The following is a 16509-nucleotide window of genomic DNA, read 5'->3' as shown; positions in this document are numbered from 1 at the left end:
GGATCGAATTGGGTTTACATAAATCTAAAACGTATGTAAACACACATAAAATGGGGAACGGCCGGACATTTGGACGGACGGGGAACTTACTTACTGATCATCAGCTCACATTCCCATTAGTCATAAGTCAGCTCAAAAGGGGAAAAAAGAGATTTCCGGTAATTTGACTACAGAATATCGGCTTTTTGCATACTCTTTTACTTTTTTCGCTACGCAATATTTTCGCTTATCCTGAAAAATGTTAAGTGCACTTCCACTTCCTTTCATTTCCTTTCGTTTCCTTTCCTTTTCTAAACCTCATCTTTGTCGACCCTTGCGGCATGTGACTCAGGGCAATTAGCATTGCCCAGGAGCTCCGAGTGTCCCGGACCCAGACGGATTTGTGTCATTAGCGCGCGTGTGTTGGTTTTCCTGACTGTAAGTATTTTGTTGCCTCATTTTCATTCATTGGCCGGTCTGGAAAATCCCGGGGAAATTTGAGTATCGCTTCACTAATTGCCTCTGTTTGTTGGCTGGTAATGTGTTTGTTATCTTTGAAAAAGCGATTAAACGCCAATGACCATTGCATACATAAGTACGTACATACATATGTAAGTTTATATGTAAACTGTAAGTGTATATACATATTTACATTTATGCAGATAATTGGATGGTCGATCTCGATAAAGGCGCAGATTCTGTGAAAATGCACAACATTTTGATAAAGGACGAAATATCAATTATATGACCATCATGCGTATCGATTTCTCAGTAATTTATAGAATTAAATTCTAATGAAATATTACTCATTAGACAAATCGGAGTATTATAGCATATATGTACATATGTACCTGACTTTTACTTATTATTCTCAGACCAAAAGATTAAACTTATTCATCATGATCAGCAGACAATGTGATATATGTTTTTACATCGACTTTGGTATAAATATGTATGTATATTATTCAGTTCCCGTGTTGAATAGGTATATTTGAATCTCGATTTCGGCATGGAGTTTCTCGACTTCAGGTTACTGTAGTCGCGTCCTGAATTCAGAGGTTCATTTTAGGTGTACGCTTATGTAATATGCATACGTATGCATATATGTGGAGGGTCAGGAGAGGAGACCTACCTAAATCTTCAATTCTGTTGTTCTCGAGATCGAACCTCGACATGGTGCCATTTCCCCCTTGAAGCAATGCTAGAACGGAATTTTTGAGTCGGGGATAATTGATGTGGTTAAGAAATTATTTTTTTATACCTTCAGATCAGAGATTAATTGTACACATACAGAAAGAAGAAGCTTTCTTAATTCTTCCTTGCAAAAAGGGTATATCAATTTTGATCAGAAGCGTGCAACACATAGAAAGAAGCATCTCCGACTATGTAAAGTAAATATGTACATATATATTCTTGATCAGCACGAGTTGAGACAAGTTCATATAGCCATGTCCGTCCGTCTGGATCAACGCAAACTCCTCCTAGACCGTAAGAGCTACAAAGTTGTAATTTTGAATGTATGTTTGTATATGTATACTGCACAGTTTGAATGCATGTATGTATATCTCGGATACAGGCCGATCGGACCACTATATCATAGTCACGAACAATAAATTTTCTCAATAATTTTGTTATTTTCTGAGCCATTTATACCTATTGGTGGCTGTACCAAAGCAAGATCGGATAATTATATCAAATATGACATGGGACCTTTGGACCCATGATGGTACGATCGGTCGAAACCCTATGTCAGTTGTATGTAACTGCCGAATTTAATCAAAATCGGATACCTAAATTATATAGCTGTCAACTTAGCTTGAAGGCTGCTCTCTTGCCAACACTTGACTTTTTTATAAAATCTTTTTCCTCGTTGATGGCTATGGGGAAGGGGAGATTTTTAACATTATTTCGGCCCATTTTTAACCGTTTTCAAAAAGTCATGGCTGAGTTTCACATTTTTTTACCAAATTGACAAAAAATTGAGTTTTTCAGATTTCAATACAGACAGAAAGACAATATTTCAACTTGAAAATAAAGACATGTATTTTTAAATAGTCCAAAAATTGACTTTTTTGTCCTCACTCGAAAAGATAATCTGATATCACTTTCGAATCGGTTAAAATCGGGCATCGCCATTTGAACTGTCTCTTTCAGAAAACGCGAGAAAATTGACTCTCTCTACTTCTCTACTACTTTCTCTCACTACAGTCGTCGATCATTAAGCGCGGCTCAACCACATGGGAGTGCGATTCTCATCCCCTTTCCTCTGCCGCAGTTGTTGGGGCTGCATTGCCCCATTCGGCTTTTGGCGAATACTGCGTAAGTTTTAATTGATTATCGCATTTTATTTACTATTATGATGAGTTAATAGTCAGCGACTATTCAGTCCCATTGAAAGGATATCAATCAAATTGTTAAGCTTGCAAATTTGGATATCGAATTTCCAAGTCGACTCCAAAATTCGGTTCAGATCCGCCACAGGATTATCCAAACACATTCTCTTAATCAATTTTACAAAGATGATTTGTCATGATTATTAAGGATGATTAAGGATTGTCAACGACCAATAATCCATTCAATAGAGTATATAGAAAAGGGTTCCAGAAAGTAAACAAATTTGAGCATAATTCCAATCGCTTTATTATTGATATTTTTTCTTTTTTGATTTACATTGACATACATACATACATACATTTATAACTTTTAGCTTTTATGCATATGTGGGTTAAATGTTAATTCCAAACCGCGCATTCGCATACAGAATTTACACAGTGTCCTTTGCTAATACATATTTAATTTAATCATTATGTAGTGGTAGTTCAGCTTGGTAATTCTTGTGTACTCTTTGTTTAGTTATTTAATTTCATTTATTTTTATCACAGCTATACGTTTATATTTAAATTTATATTTATAATTATATATTGAAGGTTGGCTGAAATGGATTGTTGTGGTGGATGTTTCCTTCTCTTTTCATTATGTGTGGAAGCATAACGAATAGAATGACTTGTAAAATAATCTCAAAAAAACACATGATATGTGATAGCCCTTCCCCCACAAAGTGTTTGGATAGATAGCGCCTCGCTTACGATAGCTCGAATCCTGTATTACTGCTCACCGCATAGCGGAGTTTATCCCTCAGTGTGGACTTCTTTTGATAGTTGGGCAGCTTAAGCAGATTGAAACAAGTGGATGAGGTGGGCAGACGATTGAGTGGATCCTTTTTGCGTATGGTAAAGAAACCTCGTATGACACTGCCAATAGTATCACCAGTATCCTCATCGTCACCCACCTCGACACAGCGTATTGAGAATGGTGGCTCTAAATGGGCGAAGCCCAGAAGCGGAGGCTTTGAGCAACTGGTGACAAACTGTAATGAATTTAATTGAATGAACTGAAGCATACTAGAAATATCTGAGCCCTTACCTTTAAGAATAGTTTACGTTCGTCCTCAGTGAAATCCTTGGCTAATATGTCCCAGAGCCAGCCCACCACACGATGCGAATCATGGAAGCCTCCATAATACTGGGTATGCTTGCGCAAATCCCGCAAATCCAATGGCACCGTGTCACCTGATATCAGGCGCTGCAATTCTGGAGGCGAGAATAACGAAAGCCATTCGGGATTCACAATGCTGCGAAAGCCTCGATTGAAGGCCTGTGTCTGTTCACGTATCTGGGTGTTCATATGGAAATAGGCCATATAATGGATATAGACCAGTTTATTGTGATCGTTAACCACCCGCGCCTTGCCACCCGGATGCAATTCATGTGTGACTATTTTTCCCATCACATCTTGATCCACTGAAAAAGTCAAATTCAAATCGGCCACATCCTGCTTGTAGTGCTTAATAAAGGTCAGACTGCGATATAGTTCATTATCCAGAGAGGGCAACTCGTCCATACAGGAATAAACTGCCTGCTGGGTCTGTCCCAAGAGCTGTGAGAGAAAGAATGAGGCAAACGGTACGTCGACCACAATGCCCTCGTACACGGCTTTGCCGAGCATTCGACCCACAAACTCAAAGAGTTGCAGATGATTGTCTTGGACATAGGAAATGGGCGATGGATATAAACGTTGATCCGATGTGGTTTTAAATAAATTCAACGATGGATCAAACACTTTCTTAATTGTCTCTTCGAGAAACTCCTTAAAAACGCCATCCTGATCAATGCCCGCCTCATGCAGTCCCTGCTGATTGATAAAACGCACCCGGATGACTCCCTTTAGGGCCTGGGTGGGCTGTGCGGCCAACTGACGATAACCATCCTCCACAATACGATCTCGATGTATCACTATCAGAGCAGATCGTGGTGAGGCACAAGCGCTCTCAGTTAGACCCATTACAGCCTTCTCGTTCTGTACGAATTTGCGAAATAATTTTACACGATCCTCATGCGGAATAATATGTGGCATTTTAGCCAATAGCAGCATGGCGTTTCGTTTGGCCTTCTCCAGATCGTTAATAAACGTTGAGGGTTTTACTTCGGGTATTAGCCAGTGATTGGGTGGGGTAAATGGTCGACGACAATCTCGGCGATAGAGACACAGGAGAAGAGTGTGCAGGGATACAAATACTGGATTCTGTACAATATTCTTACCACCTACAACTGAGATAATATACTTGTTAATATTGCAATTTGTGGGGGATGCATCTGAATCAAAACTCACCGAGAATATTATCGTTGATTAGCTTAAAGAGTATGTTGTTAAGAAAATAAGTTAACATGACATAATCGTTGAGACGAAACGGATTCTGCTCTGTATACATTTCGTATTCATCCAGAATTCTATAAAATGAAAGAGAGAAGACAAACGTTAGCTGGACAAAGAGTCCTCCTCCCACCAACTTCTACTTACGTCACGTAGTGAGTCATGCAGTCACAGAAAAGCATTAGCATGGCTGTTTGTGGTTTTTGCTGACCCACCTCACACTTCAGCAGCTCCAGATATTCCTTCATGCCACAATTGGGACCTAGTGAGGTTAACAGCAGCCAAATATCATATAGAACATTATCATTATAACAAATTCCCGTGAGAATGTTCAGTTTCATTTGCGACAACGTGTTGAGAGCTGCATAATACATGCCACAAATGCGTGCCACTTGCAACACCTCGGGATTGTCCAGTTTGCGCCATTGCTGCTTGCTTGGCCTGGATGACATGTTTACACCACGCGTTGAGCTACGTTCTATTGCCCGACGCAATAAATTCGAGGTGGATGGCTGCTGCGGCGACTGAAACTCAATGCGTTCGTAATTTAAATTAATATCCTTGAGAAGATCGCCCAAGAGAAGCTTGATGCAGCGACTATCCCATAACATATGGAATTGCTTTTTAATTAATGTCACATTCTGGTTTTGTGCTGGCTCCGTGCCTGGCGTATGCCAACCCAGAAGCTCGTGCCATTGCGTGAAAACACCTTTGGTGGCCACCGTGTTGGGTATTAATTCCAACAGTGCGGTGGCCGTTTCCTTAAACACAAAGATATGTTAATGCATTGAAATCGAACATTAGAAAATAACTTAATGAAACTTACAGTCAATAAGGGATAGGCGAGCATCTTGGATTCCGTTTGATTATCAATATTAAATAAATTAACAATATTGCCCAAGAATGCCAGAGATTTTGTACCTGGCATGCTGGCTCCAAACTCATCGAACCACTGAGGATTCTGCGATATGTCCAGGGCGCGTTTAAGCAGACCCAGACTGGTGAACTGCTCCACGCATTGGGGAACACTCTGATGCAAATGGTATATTAGTGCCGGCACCGATAAAATTTCTGAAAGAAATTGTGATAAAAGATTGCGACTGAAATCGCCATCGATCAGGGGACGCAGACAGAGTGTTATAATGGCCACCAGGGTCACCGGTTTCACGGACAATTCCTCCCGGGCAGTGCCCTTGAGAAGGATGAGCTGAAATAACACAAATAGATATCATGATAATCCTTCCTAAAACACAACAATTAATTACCCTCATGGTCTTGTAGAATTCGTGTTGCACTAGGTGTCCCTGTATGTTGCAGCAAATCTTCTGCATGGCCGGTTGTAGTCGCTCGAATTGCGGGTTCCTTAGTATGGCCCAAGATTTTGGTGCTGTGAACACTATCAGCGTATGCAAGAAGAGGGCAAGTGTGATACTGTCGGTATGATTCTCTGGCTTCAACTCTGGCACTAGCTGCAGGCAGTGACCTAGCAATAACTTTATATGCCCGATCCATGGCAAACTGCGCTCTTTATGCAAACACAGAACGGCATACGATAGCTTGGGATTTTCCGATTCCATTGCTTTATTAACGTAGCGGCAGATAGCCTCCAAACGCTCACGAAACTTCTCATCGCCCTTGCCCAATTTGATTTGGGTTAGATAACGACGTAGCACTGGATAGACATTTACGGCCAAAAGCTCCAAATCGGCTCCATCCTGATCACCGCTGCCTACGAACAAGGCATCAAAATCCTGACTGTATATAGAATAGGTAGAGAATTAATTGTATTGTGGGTGGTTCTGGTTTGCGATAATAAGTGGTGGAAAGGGAGTGGGAGTTGAAGAAAGGGGAGCCTACTTACATGATTCTCTTTTGGTATTTCCTGCGAACTGTATATGCTCTGAGTGTAGACTGCAGCAGGATAGCTGCTTGTTCTCGACGCTGAATCAAGGCTCGTTCCTCCCTGGCTGCCTTGGTCTGCTCTAAAAAACTACTCTTCTGCGATTCAGTTTGTGCAAACATTGCAGTAACGGTTTGTTTTCTGATGTTTTCTTTTACGTATTGTTGTTTGTCGATGGGATATTTGTTATTGTTGCTTATGCTGCTGATTGTGGCGAACAAAATTGTTTGTTGTACTATTTTAACAGCCCTATGCACTTAAACATTTAGAAGATTAAAGCTTTGTAATCCATTTTCTATCATGCATTCTATGTAAATAGACTTTTACTTTTTTACCAACAATTTTCATTGTTGAAATGTTTATGGTTGGTATTTTCTAGAATTTTTTCTGCATCAGCAGTGTGACCATCAGCTTTTAAGAGCAATTAATTAACTTTACTAAATTGAATTTGAAACATATTAGTTAGTATTTAATGAATAAGGCATTTATTAATTTGATTTTAAATGTCTGTTCTATAATTGTTGAACAAATCTTTAAAAAAAAAATTGTTTTTAAATTTAACGGACTTTTTCGATAGATATTTTTGATAGCTCGCTGATAGCTTACCGATAGCTCGTGTTATCGAGTGTGACCAGCGTCGAAAAATGTTAGTGGTCTATTTGGCATTTCCAACGTTCGTCGCGTGAAATTATAAAAATTAATAGTTAATTTAGTTGCTGAAAATATAAAGTGAAATGCGCATAGATTGCCTAAAAGCATAACAAAAAATTGACACAATCGAGTGCACCGCGACCAGAGTGAATATGTATTGTGTCTACGCCCAAAAAAGATTGAAATGTCTGGCCCAAAAAAAAAGAGCAAATTTAGTATGATTTAGCAAAAACAACAAAAAAAAAGGCAAGCTGAAAAAAGTGCTCATGAATAATACAGTCAGACATATATACATACGCAGACAAATACATATATCTGGCAAAGGTGAAAATTATAAATTCAATAAATGTGTGCTCTGATAGCATATCAAATTAGCGAAATATGCTCGAATTTCGTGTTCGGCAATCAAAACTGTGAATTGCAACAGAAAATAATTTCAAGGTTTGCAGCAGCACCAGCAGCAGGCGAATAGAAAGCAAAAGGTAATTGAAAAATAGAACGATTTTGGCACAAGCGCAGTGGTGACCCCAGTAGAGATGGCGCGGTAAGGCGGATGGGGACAGGTGTGGGTGGGGCGTGATTTTTGGGGGCCGAGTGGCGTGTGTGTCTCTTTCTCCTGTTCTCTCTCTCGCTCTCTCTTCGTAAGTGTTTATGGTGAAAACAACAAACATTCCTCCGTCCCCCACATACTCACTGCCCATCTAACAGCAGTAGCAGCAACAAGAACAACGAAAACGGAACGGAAAGTGATTGCAAATGAAAACAATTGTGATAGTGACTGTGTGCGTATGTGTGTTTGTGTTGTCTGTGTGTGTGCATCGATGGCGATGGCGAATAATAGCAAGAAGAGGAAGAGCTAAATTTCAGTCAACTCAGTAGAGTCTACTGCCTTGTAATCTGCTCTTGTCTCCTCTCCCTCTCTTTTTCACTCTCTCTCTTTCTCATGTAATTTGCCGCAATTTTTGCCTTATGTGCATTCCGCTGTGTGTCAGACACACACACACACACACAAGGTCTTCCCCCAGTGTAGCATCCGACTGTGAAGAAAAAAGGCGCGCGCTCTCATCATTGCTCCGTTTCTTCCCGTTTTACTCTCCTTAATTTCTTCTTTCCCTTCATTTTTTTCATGTGTTTCCTTTATGTTTTCTTTTTGTGTAAGCTCCCACCATTTTTGCTGACGCCAGCGCCAAATCATTCGCAATCATCATCCTCCAACCCAGTATGCCTGTGCCTGGCCTGGCGTGCGTTTGCTTGCTTGCAGTTTTATACCAATCGTTTTAATAGAATCGAGATTCGTTCGTTCGTTCGTATATTCTTTTGCACTACCCTCTTCCTCTTGTTGCCCCAAAGTGTGTATGTGTGTGCAATAATATGTTGTGTATTTATTTAAACTAAAGATAATAAAATTTATATTGTGCCAGCGCGAAATAAAAAAAAAAAGAATTAAACAAAAACATGCCAAACTCAGACGATCGCGCCTGCTGAAAAAATCAACGAATAAAATAACAACAAAAACAACTACAGGGGCCCAACCCAACGTCCGCCCCGATCATCATCGTCCCTCATTTTTGTGTGTGAGTCCCCCAGTTATTGAACTTTGACAAATATCTGCGCCAGGCAGGCAGCCAACCAGCCAATTCGACAGCTATTATTAAATATATAAAATTGGAAATGGCTGAAGCCGGTTAAATTGATGAAAAGGAATTTGAAAAATATACAGTAACGTCGATCAGAAAAGATCGACATAACCTCAACAGCCTACCCCTACATCATCATGACCCATTTACCCAATTGCTTAAATACCGTTACTCAGGAGTCGAAAGTTGGAAATTATCTTAATTTTTATATCAAGACCCCACTAAAGTGCAATAAGTAATCGTTTAACTGTGTGAGTTGAACATCTGCTGTGCTGATGTGTTTGTGTGTGTGTGTTGGTGTTAGGCTTAACAATTAAACAAAAATGTATCAGTGAATCCGTAAATCAGTAAAATTCCTCAACAGTAATTGGGCCCGTTATGTTTTAATGCTTACTAACACACCCGTACGTACACATATACACTGCATTATTGAGAGCTCTTTGGCAAGCTTTAAAAATTATAACAGTAGATGATGAAAAAAAAAAAAAAAATATCGAAGAAAGTCGCAAAAGCAATAACAAGAAAGAAACAAGCTTCGAATTGAGCACACACACACACACAACTATGAACCACATACTTACATACATACATATAGCAATGGAAATTACAAAATGAAAAGCGGCAATTACAAAACCTAACCAAACTTCTTGTAAATTTTTAACTTACAATCAATCTCCATTTTGAACCCCATCTTTTTGGATTTGATGAACAATTTTCTTGAAGTTTTGTCGCAATCAGAATCAGAAATAATAATAATAGAATCTAAGTTAAACTAACATTATATTCCTATTTTTGAAACGCCCTTCAAGAAAACACCTGTTTTCGGGTTAAAATATTAAATCAGATGTTAAATCAGACTTAACTTAAATCCAAAGTCTCGAGCTCTTAGGAAGATCAAAATTTAATCAATTTTCTTGTCTCCGTCAAAGTGGTATTTCTAAATTTACATATGTATTTACATGTGTACATACATACATACATAAGTCTTAATGTATACATACATACATATGTACCTATATAAAATACATGTATTATATATGTTTTTATGTATATATACAACACAATACTTCTTATGTATACATATGTATGTATGTATGTACATATATGCCTAACAACACAATTGTTTATTGATTTATCGTCTATATGGGATCTGACGGGCTCGCAGCGTCACTCACGCCATCAAATCAACGCCAAAAGGCTAGTTCGTACCAGTCGAAGGTGTTATATATGTATGTATACCTACATATTTGTTATTTATTTACTTTTCTGATAAGAAGAGAGCCAGAGTCAAGCAGTAGAAGGCAAAAAGCCACAAAGCCCAAATCCAAATCAAATTTCAGACCTATGAGATTCCCCGGTTCCATCAGTTCTCATCAGTTTTGAGTCTCCAACAACAAGATCAACATCAGCGGACCATGCCAATGCTAATTTTCATCTGGCAATTGCAAATTGTGGTTGCTGTTGTTGCTGCTACTGCTGGGATTGTAAATTTAATAAATTAGCAACAAAAAGAAAAAACAAAATTGATTTGATTAACTTTTGAATATTGTGTGTGTGTGTGCATGTGTGATACGCATTGGACTTTTATTATCACCCCAGCAGCAGAGGCAGTGAGTAACAAATGGCGACAAATTCTTGGGGAAATTTGTGATTTATGATAATAATGATGGCGATGATCATCATCACGTGACACGATTCCACAAAAGAGGGGAACTCCTTTCATCTTGATTTTGCAATCGCCATATGTACCTATACAAGTATTAATCCCTGCAAGTTTGGCCTGCCTATCGCTGCATCCATTGAGGATATTTAGTTAATGAAATCGACTAATCCATTTATGTATATATTATTTCCTTTTTCTTTTGCAGAAACTCAACCAAAACGAACGGGAGGTGAATCCTCATAAAATAAATTTAATAACAACCACAAAGAAGAGCAACAAATAGTTATAACAAACTATTAATTATATATAGTTACATATATATAAATATAATCCCAAAAAAAAAAATAAACATAAAAGCAAGCAACGACATGAAGTACAGCACTGGTATAGACAACGCTCTGCCCTCCAGTGGCAGCAGCAGCAACAGCAGCCTCAGCGCCAGCTCCTCCAATTTTCCGTTAAACGAAATGCATACATCACATAAAAAGGAGCCAATAATAGCAACAGTAACAGCAACAACGACAAGTGCCGCATCCACAGCCATGACCTCAATGGTAGCGGCCACTAAATTACCCACTAATGATCCTACATCTACATCATCTAATTCCTCCAATCTTCAATCACAACCGACAAATGCTCTGTTTTGCGAGCAAGTGACCACAGTGACCAACCTTTTTGAGAAGTGGAACGATTGTGAACGTACAGTTGTCATGTGCGCCCTGCTCAAGCGTCTGAGATATCCCAGTCTCAAGTTTCTCCAGTATTCCATTGATAATAATTTGACACAGAATCTGGGTACCTCGCAGACGAATCTAAGCAGTGTGGTCATTGACATCAATGCCAATAATCCGGCATATTTGCAGAATCTATTGAATGCGTATAAAACATTTCAGCCATGCGATGTGCTGGATGTAATGTCGTCGTCATCATCGGACAAAGATTCGATGCCATGCTATGGCAGTGATTTTCAGATAACCACAACAGCGCAATGTGACGAGCGGAAATTGTACGCCCGCAAAGAGGATATATTGCATGAGGTTCTGAATATGTTGCCGTTGCTCAAGCCAGGCAATGATGAGGCGAAACTCAGTTATCTGACCCTAATCCCGGTGGCCGTCAAGGACACCATGCAACAGATTGTGCCCACCGAATTGGTTCAGCAGATATTCTCTTACTTACTCATTCATCCGGCCATTAGCAGCGAAGATCGACGCTCGCTAAATGTTTGGCTGCGCCATTTGGAGGATCATATTCAGGCAGCTGCGGCTGGCATTACGAATTGTAGTTACTTTCTACAGCCATCGCCATCGCCGCAGGTTGTACAGAGGGGAAGCTCCTCGGCAGCAAGTCTATTGTCGGCAGCCTCATGCTCATCGTTGGCCTCCTCTTCGCATGGAAATGGCAGGAGCAGTGACTGGCAGACAATAGCCCCGCCAACAAAACTCCAACAACAACAGCAGCAGCAACAACACAAACTCACGTCCGGCAGCGATTGGCGGGGCTCGAACTCCAATGGATCGATCAATCCACTCTGTGATAATTTAAATGGTATTACCCTGAACGAATTAGGTTCTAGTCAGAATAGCTTAGGCTTGTCACTGGAAAGTAGCTCCTCGCTGGTCAATGGCGTTGTAGCAGGAGCAGCGGCCGGCTCCATATTAGGTCTGAGTGGAAGCGATGACCATGACACATCATTCAGTAAGAATGGTACGGAAATCCTCGACTTTGAACCACTGAATGAAGTTGGCAGTAGTAGCAACGTCAGCGGTGCCAGCGGCGGCGGCGTTAGCAACACCAATACCAGTCATCTGTGTCCGCCCCAGCAGCAGCAGCAGGTCGGTGGGGATATAGTTGACATAGACATACTCATCGATCATTTGCAGGCAGCTGCTGTTGCTGCTGCTGCTGTGCCCGCGCTTTCTTCTACACAGCTTTTGCAGCCACCGTCTTCAAGTTCAGCTAGCCACAATCCGCACCCACATCCCCATTATGCATCCATACTGATGGGTCATGCGGGTGGTGGTTCTGGCTCAGGGGATCAGTTTGGTGACGTCAACCGCTGGAGCTTGGATAGCAAAATAGCAGCTCTAAAGACTCGTCGATCGAATAGCTTGACCACTCAGACCATTTCCAGCTGCTCATCATCATCGAATTCCTCAGTGATCACTGTGAATGACAATTGCTCCAATTCCACCGAAAATCTGGCGCAGTTTGCCAACAAGCCAAGAAGTTTCTCCCTCTCCATTGAGCATCAGCGCGGTGCTTTGGCCAATAGTGGCTCCGATACACGTCTAGATGAGTTCAAGCCGAGCTACATAAAATTCCAGACTCGTAATGTGGGCATGTCCGGCATTGGTCTGTGGCTAAAGTCACTCCGTCTCCACAAATACATTGAACTCTTTAAGAACATGACTTACGAGGAGATGCTTCAGATAACCGAGGATTTTCTACAGAGCGTTGGTGTGACCAAAGGAGCCTCCCACAAGTTGGCCCTCTGCATTGAGAAGCTCAAGGAGCGTGATCACATTCTCGGTAAAGTGGAGCAGGATTTGCATACAGGGCAGATGAAGCTCAGCACGGCAGTCGAGGAATTGACCAACATTGTGCTGACACCGATGAAACCTTTGGAGGCAATCGGACCACCAGAGGAGAACATTGCGTTGCGTTTCCTAAAGGTAATTAACTTGGTTAGCAATGCCTTGCAACAGGATCCGTACTGTGTCCAGGACGATGACACTTTGGGCGTCTTTATGTGGATACTTGATCGTACCATACACAATGAAGCATTCATGAATCAGGCCAATCAGCTGAAGGAACTCAAATTTAAACTATCCAAGCTTAAGATGTCAATGGTTCCCAAGCTGCATCATGTGAAAACCACCGGAGGAGCCACAGGTGGCGGTAATATTAATAAGCCCAGGTAAGAGAATAAATTAAATTGATTTAAAATTAAAGATTGTAATAATATACTTTTTTAATCTTCGCCCTAAGGTGGAATGGCAAAAGTCGTAAATGTGATCCAAAGAATGGCAGCAACGATCGCATCAATCATCGCAAGAACTCCAATGATATGTTGAATTTCTCTTTAAGCTGTCTACAGCAGCCGCCTCCTCCACATCAGCAACAACAACAACAGCAGCAGCAACAGTTTGACTACAATAACGGCTACGGAGGACCGCCTCATCAGCCGCAGTACAAAAGCTCTTCTTATCCCAGCTTTCAGCAGCAACAACCGCCTCCGCAGGGCAATAAGCCGCATCATCACGTCCAGCAGATGCAGCAAATGATGCAGCAGCATAACCATTTCCCAGCATTACCCCAACACACACCGCCACAGGCTCATCGTCGTTCGCTGAACAATCTTATTGTGGTAGCTGGTGGTCCTCAGCAGCCTCAACAGCTGATCTTTAAGCCAGGTCAGGGTGTCCTGACCAATAATAGCTCCAATGACAGCAGCAACTCCCTACTCATGGATAGAAGTCATCAACGCAAACCTAGTCTTAATGGTCTAAGTGGAGGTGGTAGTGGGGGAGGAGGAGGAGGAGTCAGTGCTGAATCGCAACCAAAGAAAACCATGGCCGCCGTGGTGATGGTTAGTAATAGTCAGCAACAGGATCCCAATGATCAGCCGTCTCCGCCACAGATTCTAATTAACAACAATAACAACAATGTGTTGAACAACAATTTAATTAATCAACAGCAATTGCAATTGCTGGCAGCAGCTGCCGCTGCTGTCGGCAATGGTAACTGCCTCTGTCCAGGTGTCGGTGGTGGTGGTAGTAACGGAGGTAGCAACGGAAGCGGCGGTGTTGCATGCATCAACAATCTCTGCCAGCCCAGTAACAATATTAATTTAGGAATGTCAACAGCGGCCCATGAATACAAAATGAATGATTTCAAGAGCTTGGAGCAGCTGGAGACGCTCTGCCGTCAAATGACTGAACAAGCCATGAACTAAACGAAAAACACAAACCAAACGATTTTTGGTTCTCGACTTGAATTTTTGTGCATTGGCTGCCAGCAGAGATCGATTTAGAAATATATGTTTAGTTTAATAGTTCCCTCCTTTCCGCCCTGTTTCTTTTTAGTTGTTTTGTTTTACTTACGTATTGTAGCTCCTATGTGGTTCCTCTGCCCCCTAAAAAGAACTCCACTTTAAGATCATTCGATCTGGGGTGGAAACAAAAAATAACAAAATCGAAATTTCGCTCTGTACTTTCAATTTGCAAAAGTTTTAATACATTTTGTCCGACGATAAGCCGATATAGACCAAAAATAAGTTAATGCCCCGTGCTTACATATTTATATATGTATAGACAGAATATCGTTATATTGTGATAATATTCAATCATCCTAATTTTGTAATTGTTAAATCGGTTTTCTGTTGCCTATCGAACATTCGTCATGTATTATGAATTGAAATTCAGAGCGATTCTCGTTATGTTTGCTTAAATGTGTAAAGTTTAATTTTAATGAGGGTTTTTTTTTTTTTTTTTTTTTAATTTTAAATTTTATTTTGTGTATATGTTAAGAGCTGAACTGGCTGACAACGGCTGGCCGTTAAACTGACAGATCTTTAGCTGCTCCTGATTCCAATGAAACCTTTTTTTCTTCCTCATTTCCTTCTACCACAAAAAATCTGGTCAGAATTCAGCCAGTTGAGCCAATGTTATTTAAAGTTTAAGTTTATTTTGTAAATGTTGTCGCCATTTGTAGTTCAACTAACACTCACATATACACAAAAACCACACATACACACACACACACACTACAACACAATATAACCTTCTTTCTATATAGGAAAATTTGGCCAAATTTGATCAACATTTTACATTATTTTGAAAAAATTCGACGCCAAGATGAAGAAAAACGACGACGACGATTACAACAAAAGCAACACCTATTACAACACTAAAAAAAAAAGCAAAATATAGATCGTTTATATAGTGAAAAACAAAATTGATATATAATGAACTCTGCATCGTGACCATGAGACTGACTAAGATTACTTTTCGCAACTTAAAAAAAAATGGAAAAAACACAAAAAATTATTAACAAGAAAAACTAAAACAAAAAATTAACTAAAATCTAATTAAAACCGTTAGCAGAAAGAGTAGGTAACTGGATGGATAGGATGTTGTGGGAGGGAAAATCTATGTGCGAATCAAAACTTTGCTTGCTGAAAGGAATGGAATGGAAGAAGATGGCATTAGAACTAGATGAGAAGATGTCACATAAGAAGAATATGTTTATAAATATACACCAACACATACACATAATTTATTTTAAATTTATCGGAACATGATTGCTGAAAAAAACAACAAAAACACAAGAAAATTGTAAAACGTTGAACAAAAGATGAACGTTAAAAACACAAAAGAAAACAAACAAAAAAGTAATAACTATAAATAATAAATGAGAACGTTTCAATGTTTATGTTGAAGAGAATCGGATCTACATATTGTATTTTGTAAAAGAAACAAATGGAAGCCCATGTACTATCAGGCAACCAATATATCGTATGATGTACGCGTATATATATGTATTATATACGATTATTGTCTATAAATGTAAATTGATTATAAATGTTTCTTTTCTCGCGTTAGTCAATTGTTTTAACATGTAAAATGGCAAGCCAATAGATTATGTTGTTTTATATATAATGCTATACACAAATTTATGTTTATATATATATATGCAGCTCTATTTTTGGTATATATAGGTGAAGACCAAATGTGATATCGGATTAATTAATTTCCAAACACATCGAAGATAGATAACTCTGTTATGGGGGTTTAAGCGATTTCAAATGAATGAACACATTTAAAACACAGTCAAAGATATCAAACCAGCCCAGAAATTTGGTCTATTCTATATATTCACATTATAGAGATGTATGTATGTATATAATTGATTGTTTTTTTTTTTTTTAATGCAATTTATATATAGGTATATATATTTATATATGT

The 16509-nt window shown here is 39.7% G+C and overlaps 2 protein-coding genes across 5 annotated transcripts; one reads left to right on the top strand and one right to left on the bottom strand.

The window, feature by feature from the left end:
* Positions 1 to 2618: 2618 nt before the first annotated feature.
* Positions 2619 to 6961, bottom strand: LOC137579698 (ubiquitin-protein ligase E3B). Of its 2 annotated transcripts, none has more exons than XM_068293487.1 (7): positions 6551 to 6961; positions 5955 to 6444; positions 5516 to 5896; positions 4837 to 5450; positions 4648 to 4766; positions 3403 to 4580; positions 2619 to 3346 (listed from the first exon to the last, which is right to left on the bottom strand). In XM_068293487.1, the coding sequence occupies exons 1-7, from the start codon at positions 6709 to 6711 to the stop codon at positions 3062 to 3064; spliced, it is 3228 nt and encodes a 1075-aa protein (XP_068149588.1). In that variant the 5' UTR covers positions 6712 to 6961; the 3' UTR covers positions 2619 to 3061. The 2 variants fall into 2 exon arrangements, with proteins under 2 accessions (XP_068149588.1, XP_068149579.1); XM_068293478.1 differs by having other exon boundaries at positions 3403 to 4586; positions 6551 to 6959.
* Positions 6962 to 7254: 293 nt separating this feature from the next.
* On the top strand, positions 7255 to 16216 carry smg (sterile alpha motif domain containing protein 4 smaug). Of its 3 annotated transcripts, none has more exons than XM_068294082.1 (4): positions 7255 to 7722; positions 10746 to 13460; positions 13532 to 14132; positions 15341 to 16216. In XM_068294082.1, the coding sequence occupies exons 2-4, from the start codon at positions 10909 to 10911 to the stop codon at positions 15380 to 15382; spliced, it is 3195 nt and encodes a 1064-aa protein (XP_068150183.1). In that variant the 5' UTR covers positions 7255 to 7722; positions 10746 to 10908; the 3' UTR covers positions 15383 to 16216. The 3 variants fall into 3 exon arrangements, with proteins under 3 accessions (XP_068150183.1, XP_068150188.1, XP_068150179.1); XM_068294087.1 differs by lacking the exons at positions 7255 to 7722; positions 15341 to 16216 and adding exons at positions 8446 to 8814; positions 14329 to 14737 and having other exon boundaries at positions 13532 to 14295; XM_068294078.1 differs by lacking the exon at positions 7255 to 7722 and adding an exon at positions 8449 to 8814.
* The last annotated feature ends 293 nt before the right edge of the window (positions 16217 to 16509 follow it).

This window comes from Drosophila tropicalis, unplaced genomic scaffold, assembly GCF_018151085.1.
Source record: "Drosophila tropicalis isolate 14030-0801.00 unplaced genomic scaffold, ASM1815108v1 contig_1190, whole genome shotgun sequence".
NCBI classification, from domain to species: domain Eukaryota; kingdom Metazoa; phylum Arthropoda; class Insecta; order Diptera; family Drosophilidae; genus Drosophila; species Drosophila tropicalis.
Note: the sequence above shows the minus strand (reverse complement) of the source record. Positions and strands in the feature narration are given on the sequence as shown.

Coding starts and splice junctions, on each gene's coding strand:
- smg (XM_068294087.1), top strand. CDS start 10,909: ATGAAGTACAGCACTGGTATAGACAACGCTCTGCCCTCCAGTGGCAGC. Junction 13,461..13,531: donor GGTAATATTAATAAGCCCAG/GTAAGAGAATAA, acceptor CTTCGCCCTAAG/GTGGAATGGCAAAAGTCGTA. Junction 14,296..14,328: donor CGGCAATGGTAACTGCCTCT/GTCCAGGTGTCG, acceptor GTAGTAACGGAG/GTAGCAACGGAAGCGGCGGT.
- LOC137579698 (XM_068293478.1), bottom strand. CDS start 6,711: ATGTTTGCACAAACTGAATCGCAGAAGAGTAGTTTTTTAGAGCAGACC. Junction 5,451..5,515: donor TCGCCTATCCCTTATTGACT/GTAAGTTTCATT, acceptor TTTGTGTTTAAG/GAAACGGCCACCGCACTGTT. Junction 4,767..4,836: donor TGCATGACTCACTACGTGAC/GTAAGTAGAAGT, acceptor TTCATTTTATAG/AATTCTGGATGAATACGAAA.